This window comes from Miscanthus floridulus, chromosome 16, assembly GCF_019320115.1.
Source record: "Miscanthus floridulus cultivar M001 chromosome 16, ASM1932011v1, whole genome shotgun sequence".
Taxonomy (NCBI): domain Eukaryota; kingdom Viridiplantae; phylum Streptophyta; class Magnoliopsida; order Poales; family Poaceae; genus Miscanthus; species Miscanthus floridulus.
This window is the reverse complement of record NC_089595.1, coordinates 114,545,619-114,554,543: the sequence shown is the minus strand read 5'-3', so window position 1 is coordinate 114,554,543 and position 8,925 is coordinate 114,545,619. Positions and strand designations below refer to the sequence as shown.

At 43.3% G+C, this 8,925-nt stretch overlaps 1 protein-coding gene across 2 annotated transcripts; it reads right to left on the bottom strand.

Annotated features, from left to right (window-relative positions):
• Positions 1–3,032: 3,032 nt before the first annotated feature.
• LOC136511548 (aspartic proteinase oryzasin-1) lies at positions 3,033–8,682 on the bottom strand. Of its 2 annotated transcripts, none has more exons than XM_066505593.1 (14): positions 8,529–8,682; positions 7,683–8,042; positions 7,515–7,575; positions 6,377–6,471; positions 6,120–6,232; positions 5,454–5,622; positions 5,331–5,370; positions 5,185–5,249; positions 4,370–4,483; positions 4,204–4,268; positions 3,882–4,041; positions 3,682–3,801; positions 3,475–3,563; positions 3,033–3,386 (listed from the first exon to the last, which is right to left on the bottom strand). In XM_066505593.1, exons 2-14 carry the CDS (start codon positions 8,031–8,033, stop codon positions 3,302–3,304), a joined length of 1,527 nt encoding a protein of 508 aa, XP_066361690.1. In that variant the 5' UTR covers positions 8,034–8,042; positions 8,529–8,682; the 3' UTR covers positions 3,033–3,301. The 2 variants fall into 2 exon arrangements, with proteins under 2 accessions (XP_066361690.1, XP_066361691.1); XM_066505594.1 differs by having other exon boundaries at positions 7,683–8,087; positions 8,529–8,608.
• Positions 8,683–8,925: the final 243 nt, after the last annotated feature.

Here is an 8,925-nt window from a genome sequence, read left to right as displayed (position 1 = left end):
CTATATAAGTTGGATGCTTTGAGACTAACATCTTTTCAAGCTTATCATGTGTGCAGTAGTCTCATTGCAAGAAAAATAGAGTCCCCAGAGTTAAGCATCATACTTCAAATATCCACCACCAATTGTAAGTGGTAGAAATCAAATTGATTTTCATATATGGTATTTCTAAACCGATATCATCATGTTGATTTTATTTTGATATTTATATGCTATCTCTATGCATTATATAGATTAAATTCCCTTGAGCATTAATTTACCAATTATGCATATGCTTTGCCTTCTACCATATGTATGCATATATTTAGGGGGAGCTTAGTCTATATAATGTGAGAGTCAAATTTTGTGACCTATTCCACTCTACATACAAAGGATCACAAAGTTTGACCCTCCCTTGTGCTACTAATATCTTCCTTTTCGGTGCTTGATTCCAAAAGGGGAGAATTTAAAGGACCAAAAGCAAGCAGTAATTTGTAGGACCAAAAGCTAGATCATAATAATTTATAAGCAGTAATGGTCTACAAGTGGTAATGGTCTGAGAAAGGGAGGATAGTAGATTATGGATTAATCTATGTAATGGGGAGATTTTGTAGGAAGCAAGGCTTAAATCCATAATACCACATGGGAATTTTTGCAAGGGCAAGATAAGTTTTCAAGTGGCATCTTCTAGTCTTACAAGTAGTATCTTTTAGCATCATATAACCTTGTCCCTTGCATTGCATCATAGAAAGTAGAGAGTTTTTAAAATTCCAAATTTTTATTATTTGCTTGCTTTGGTTGTGTTGTCATCAATCACCAAAAAGAGGGAGATTGTAAGGAAAATGGACCCTAGGCCTATTTACTTTGGATTTTGGTGTTTGATGGCCAACACAACTAAATTGGACTAATGAATTTGCAAGTGATTATTTTGTAGTTCAATAGGGTGCAAGACGTGACTTGGATGAAGGCGACATGATGATCCGATGATCAACACCATAAGCAAGACCCTAGGAGCATAAGAGAAGACCTAAGATATCAAGCAAAGTCCAAGCACGAAGATAGGAACCAAGCCGTACACAAGATCGCGAAGAAACGAGCTCACGGAGGTGACCAGACGCTGGACCGGACGCTGGTGGAAAGTGACCAGACGCTCCGATCAAGAGGTTCGGCAACAGTAGGCGTCAGCAGCAGCGACCGGACGCTGAGCAGCAAAGTGAACGGACGCTGAGTGCCTGAGTCCGGTCAACATCAGTAAGGTTCCAGAGAGCAGTTTTCGTGACCGGACGCGTCCAATCCGTGCTAACCGGATGCTAGTCAGAGTCCGGCCAGTAGCAAAAAAGTAGGATTTCGTCCCCAATGGCTACTTTCTCAGTGGGGCTTATAAATAGACCCCCCAACTGGCCATTTGAGACATGTGGAGCTAAGGAAACATATCAAGGGTGTTGATACACCATTTTAGTGATCTCCATTTGGATAGTACTTAGTGATTCATTAGGTGATTAGTGTAGGTGCTTTGCAAAGTGCTTAGGTTGATTAGACCATCGCTTATGCGCTTGCTCTAGGTTTAGGCCTAGTGTTTAGTGAGGTTTGCATACCTCTTACCACTCGGTGCTTGCGCGCACCATCGTTGTACATCGGAGGGGCTTGTAGTCTTGCGAGATCACACAAACCGCAGTTGTGGTGTGGCTGCCACCGTGTACCGGAGGGAACAAGGTCCGCGGCGTTTCGGCCGGAAGCTTGATAGTGAAGACGGCGGGGAGCATCCAGGAGAGGCTTGCCGAAAGGCACGTCGGAGACCCACTTGCGCATGGAGAAGGCCCGAGGCTATCCACGGAGTTACCCGACCGGGAGCTTGGCCCTTACGAGGGGCTCCAACGAGGACTAGGGGAAAACTTGAGCGCTTCTCGATACCTTGGTAAAAATACCGGAGTCGTCGACGGGAGTTTGCATATCTCTACCTTGCTCTTTAGCTTCCGCATTTACATTGATTACTTTTACTCCTTTTACGGTAGAGATATCAACACACTAGCAATACCGTAGTTACACATTTAGATAGTTTATCTTTTACATAGGTTTTGCTAAGGTTAGAAAAAGAGACCATAGTTTAGAGTTAGAATTTTAAGTTGCCTAATTCAACCCCCTCTTAGGCGTCACGGTCCCCTACAGACATTATTGAGCGTGCTATTTTGAGGAGGAAGTATTAGCTTGGGATTGACTTAAGCTGGAGCATCGTTTTTCCTGTGGTTAATACGACTGTTGTACTTCATAGAGGACATTATTGTGCGTAACAACAAAAGAGTGGAAGGGGATGAGTGGCTTAGAGGGTGTTTGGTTTAAGAAAGGGTCTAATCCATCATCTACTCATGTTTGGTTTATAGAATGGAACGAGTTAATGCATCATCACTCTATTCCTCAAAAGTCAATAATTAGTGTTAGTATGAAAAATAGTCGTTCAACTAAATTTGAGGAATTGACTCATGATATAGCACCTCATCTAGAATTGAGTTGAGTGGAAGTGAGTCCTCGAACCAAAACCAAACACCCATGAGTACGATGTGGCATGAGATCCGTAGATCAGTGACTAGCCCGTCGCCGGATCGAGGAAGTGTTATAAGAGGTCGAATGGCGTCCTCAGTAAGGCCGTAGTTAGTCGTGCAAAGTTTTGCTGTTAAGCATTTCATCAAGAAAAAAATATGCTTCCCATTGCGCAAGGCCGTAGTTAAGTCATGCGAAGTTATGTTCTTAACCATTTCAAGAAAAAATATGTGAAAAGTTGACTGCTGAGCGTTCTCCCTCTCCCCGTTGGTTAAGTATACTACCTTCGTTTCCAAGAAAACCCCACTTTCTATATACCAAAGAAGTTGCAAAAACCAGTCATCAATCTGATGCTGACGCAATATGATCCCACTGTGCGTACAAACTGTAGGCCTGTAAATTTTGGAAATATGTTTCAGCGACGTACCATACATCATCAGCCAAAGCGTCAATATCGCAGATTAACTGCTATCATAATTCATAAAGCATACCAGGGTCAGTGCACATATCGCACGCATAACACAAGGAAAATATTTCTTGAAGTACACGTTGCTAGGGTGCACGGCAACAATTCAGTACAAGACGCCGAGCCACGATGGCAAATACATCCAGAAATATTCTTGCGCCAGGTTAAAACAGATGGGCGTTGTCTCAGGTCTCAGAAAGCATCACTAAACATGTAGTAGCATATATACACACATCGCCGGCCGCATAAACACACAAGTTAAAAACAAGCTAAGCTTCTCTCTCGGCGCATGAGTTTGCCTCGGGACGAAGCTTCAAACCATCCTTAGGCCGACTCTGCGAAGCCAACCCTCAGGTTGCCATAGTCGAAGACAGTGTGGTAAACTCCCATAAAAACATCACCCAAGATCCTGGAATTGCAAATAGTGTCCAAACGTTATGCGCAAATATTAAGAATCGTGCGAGCCAGGATCAGGAGCTTAGCGGTGCATAGTTTACCAGAGGGGGCCACGAGGTGGTGGGATATCCATAGCAGTGAATCCGCTGATGCACTGAGCAGCTTGTCCTTCACCAACCTTCAGAATGTACTGCATAACCAAAGAGAGAGAGAGTCAAGTTCAGATACCGCAACAAGATGGCAAAAGGGGGTGGTTGGGCTAATAAGGATCAAGAGCTGAGAGAGTGATAATGGAGAAGGGATCACACCTGCTCTGGTTTCAGCTTGAACTTCTTGCCTCCAATGGTGAACGCAATGTCAGGCATGGACCCAAGACTGGCACAGTCCACGGCTGATTCTCCCATGGGACTAGGGAGACGCTCGCAAAGCTGTCATAGTGAAACAGTTAAACAAAGTAGAGTACTATGTGGTACATAAACACTCTGCGCTCAAAGTCAGTTAACCTCACCTGATTAATGTAGTTCAGGATGAGCTCCTGTGTCTTGTTCTGGGCAAGTTGGTTCTGCATCCATACCACAGCCATCTCACAGGCGTTGCACATTGGATCACTCTTGAGACCACCATTTGATTTCCCAGCTTCATCATCCACTACGCTCCGAATTCCAGCACTATGTTTGCATAGCATATAACAAAGGAAGAAATGAGCTACAGTGACACCATAATATGAGACGGTATGCCCAGATGGTTATCGTTATCATGAGTACATGACAAGCTATGTCTCAGCAAACATCAAACAGTATGTAACTATAGAGATTGTTTACAGTCCTCACCTAACACCATGACTGCCATCAAAAGTGCACAGACCAACCTGAGAACAGACCTTCGCTGGTTGTGTCTGCAAAATATCCCAATACCAAGTTGAGTTACCTCAGAGTTTCAAAAGCAACTGACCAAACCAGCAACCAGAAAAGCAAATCCATAGTTCATTACACAAACCTCTTCTAGCAAAAGATCTAGGATCTGTTGTCCATATTGAGAAACAACAGTCTTGCACTCCTGGCTGACTACACCAGCAGCACCAATCTTTTCATTGATTTCAGTAATTATGGCCTGCATTGATCATATTAACTTGTAAGCACCGGAGCAACACAGGGTGGAACACAAAATGCAGAAAAGCAGGGAATGATAATCAGACTCAAATCACCACCCCGACATTTTATGTGAGCACCACAGGATTGAACACAAAATGCAGAGAAGGAGAGTGATGATCATAGATTCATCACCACCTAGGCAAATATCAAAAGTTAAGTGCATCAAATGCAAGTGCTGTTTTCTCACAATTAAGCTGCAAAATTACATAGAGTTTTGGTATTGCTGAAATCATCCTCGCCAAATGATATACATATGAGATAAGATGGTACAAAAAGACAGTCTTATTAAAAAAAACAAAGGATAAAGTGTCCAGGAGCCAACCCGGTACATCTAACTGAGTCTAATTTCCAAACTGTTTTAGCTATCGAAGTATTAAGCACCTGAGACGATCAATTTGTCAACACTCAACAAGGCCATGGTATGATGGATTGATGGTACAGTAATATAAGTAGCAAGGTGGCCATTTTTAGGCAGACATGATAGCATCAACTACATTTTTCATTCAACAAGGATCATCAGGTCATTTATACAAAGGTTTTGTTATATATAAAATATAACCAAACAGACAAAAAAAACTAAGCAGCTGCTTCAATCGCAAAATGGTGAATCCCATCATTGTTATTGCAGATAAAAAAAAACACACAAAACTCAAAACTTACTGTGGGGCCAGCAAGCAAGGAAGTTCCAGAATCTGCGATTGCTGCACAACCGCCAGCACAAAACCCTGATAATGATAGATGTCGCATTTAGTTATATTTCTCATCAACATGAGATTAGAATAACAAAGAGAGAAACATTGCAGTACCAGTGGACTTTCCATCAACCAGGACATCGCCCATGTTAAACTGCATCAACAAATTGTACACTTTAAACTGAGACATACATTCGAAAAATGAAATCATTTGAGAATACAAGAAACAAAACCAACCTGCCAGTATCCCTTCTGAGTGACTGGGACATACGTGTGATCACCCTTGTAGTGGCTAGAATCCATTCCACCAAACACAATTTCACCACCTTCTCCATCATCAGCATGTCGGTTAAACCAGAAGGAGAAAACAGGGTCACTGATGAGACCTTGTTTTACCATGTTATACCTGCAATTTGTTTGTTATTAGGGACCAGATGTGCAAAGTATTATCATAATCATATTTCCCAAACCGCAAACCAATATGTAACAAAGTTGTACAAGACCATAATCACATATCTTACTATTCTTACTAGATACAGCAAAATCTAACTACATAGCATGGGAACACATAAGATACCCCAGAAAACGCTTTACAAATATAAGCATCACAAGAAAAAGGGAACAAGAACTCTTAATGCAGAAAGATGACCTTTTGTTTTACACAACAATAACCAGGAAATATGTAGCATGCTGCCATTAATGTAGATACAATGTGTTATGAGCAACTAAACCACGACGACCTTGAGTTACAGTGTTCGAGAGAAGAAAAAAAAGACCTCGAGTTACTGAAAGAATCTTAACAACAGCTAAAGCTAGATGCACAAAGGAACGATCATTGCTTTTACTGTAATTGAAAGACAAGTGATTAAATAATCTGAACTTTGACGGACACAAAAAGCTTACCACACTGGTGTTGCATTCCCAACAGATATTTCCTGAAAGCCTAGCCCAAGAATGCCATCAAATTTTGCAACCATGAAGGTAAGGCCTGGCTCCTTTGTAGCTTCAATAAATTCCTAATAAAGCAACACAATATTTATTATTTCCAAGTGGAACTGATGTGACCAGAGAGATGCAATAAATGAATTCCGAACACATATTATAACATATACAAAAGAGCACTGTTTCATACAAATAAACATATACAAGTGCGCACTAACCTGATCCTTCACAACCAGATCACCTAATGTAACGCTATCCTCACTGAAAAAACCAGCAATTGAACCAGTTCCATATTGAATGGCAGCAGGTTTTCCTGCAGACATGAGGTGTCAATGTCCAGAAGCAAACAAATAGCACACATAAATGGCCAATATGAAGAGCTGGATTCTTTATGCTTTTTATCTTCTTTTTAATTTTACATTATCGGTGGCTCATGTTGGGTTTCATCTCTAGCATACCTCAATTTGCTTGGGACTAAAAGTTTTTCTTTTTTAAAAAAAATAATGAGCAGTATGATAAAACAAGGCCATATACATTCCAAGAAGAGACAAACCTTTCAATATCCATACTACAAGAAAAAATAAGGCGACTATTTCCAGCATAAGGTGTGCTAGAGTCACACGCTGAAGTTATTACTATACCAACTCCTAGGTTTCAATTGAATTCGAGGAGTCATAATCAAGCTCAAAAAAGACAGCTACTGTAAACTGTCATCATCATTCCTGAATCCAGGCTCCAGAGTGCTACATCTACACAATTTGCACTACATCTACATCAGGTGCTTTTAACATCCTTTTCATAGTTGTTGCAATAACCAAGCTAACACATATTTTGTTTTCATGTTGCTAAAATGCATGATGAATTTTCTGTTTCATCATAAATATTCTAGAACCACAAAGTAGGGCATGCAGCAGACCTACAAAGCAAAGTAAGATTTACACTATTAGCAATACATGAGCAAAAATAAAAAGGGAAATTCATGATGTTAGAACTGAAAAGAAAATTTGTGTTTCTGTTCAAACAGAGTAAATTTAGCATTAATTCATGACCATGCGTCTGTTCTAGGTATGGTGCTTCGACCTAATCTCCTAGCTCGGAACTTTTTTTGCCCACAAGGCATTTAACTTATGATCCCCGACATATAAGTTTAGCTTTCCACATCTTATCATATTTTCAACGTATATGGAGTGTGTTTCCTTCATAAGAACACGGATTTTAATATGACACGATCATGTAACATGGGGCACCAGATTGGGAAAGAAAAACATATGACAAAAGCAACGCAGATCTCTCAGTCCACAATGAGCAAATCGGGAAAAATACAGTAACGAGAAAAAAAAAATTAAAGAGTCAAACCGTTCTTCTTGTAAGTGCTTGACTGCCCTGACTTGTAGCGCGAGTGGAAATAACAAGCAATCTGCATCACATCAGCACAAAAACACACTTCAGTCTCCGCACAAAACACATCCAAACCCTGGGAAAAAAACCTCGACCAGGCAAGGGAAGGAATGAACGAGGGCGCACCGACAAGTAGCACTTGGAGGACGGCACCCAGAGGTTGGAGCTGCCGGTGTCGAAGATGACGGTGAACTTCTGCGCCGGCGTGCCAACGCCGATCTCCCCAAAGTACTGTGCGTTCATGTAGTTCTTGAGCGCGATGACGTCGGAGTCGTCGCCGCCCGAGCCCAGGGCGTGGCGGAGGAGGAGGCGATGCCTCTCCTCAGCGGAGAGGCGCGCGGCGACGCGGTTGTTCTGGTCGACGGGCTGCTTCTTCAGCGTGACCCGCACCAGGCCCTCCGCCGCCGCCGGCGCGGGGAGGAGCGCCTGGAGCAGCACCGCCGCGAGGAGCACCAGGGCGACGCCGCGGGTTCCCATGGTCGCGATCTGCGGCAATCGAAGGCGGAGCCAACGAGAAGCAGCGGATTTAGCCTAGGGAGTGAGGAGACTTCAGGGGTGGTTGGATCGAACAAATCCTTCAATGGGGAAATCGCTGGAACGAAAGGACTGCTCCTAACTGATACTGCAACGATTAGTTCGGTGCGGTTGCGAGCGGAGTTTACAACGTCTAATAAAATGCTCACACGATCGGATCGATCGAGGATCAAAGTCGCCGACGAACTCGATACTGGACGAACAAAAACCTCAAAACCCGGGGAGTCCATGCGACCATGCCCAACAGAATTGAACCCTTTTTTTCGAGAGAGAAAAAAAGCACAAAACTACTTGGAAATCGCAAAAATAAATCGGGTGAAAACGGATTAATCTACGAACGCGCCGAAACAGGCAGATCTAGCACAGAGCCCGCATCAGACCCAGGCAATTCGAGGCGCAGTCAAGGCGAGTCCACGAGAAGAGAATCGTCGAACTCACCAGAAACCGAGGGCAGGAGGAGCAGGAGAAAAGGTGGAGGTGGAGGAGCAACTGACGTGCGCAGCACTACGGAGCGGGGGCGTGGTGGGCCGGGTATATAGAGCAGGCGGAGAGGGGCCACGCGCTCTATTGGCCGTCGGATTCGGTGGACGTACGCGATTGACCGTTGGATGAGGATAGGGGCGTCCCGTGCCCGGGGTGGAAATTGGTACAGGTACCCAGGCAAGTGCCCGAAAGCCCGATCAGTTTTTTGATGTGTAGAAAGCAGGTCGCATCTGGTGGGGTGGTGTGGTGCGGTGTGACTTCGTGAGGAGTGCGTGAGCCTCAGACTCCTTTTTTTTTTTTTGAGGGAGGGAGGCATGAGCCTCAGACTTGAGAGTGCATGAAAATAACCTGC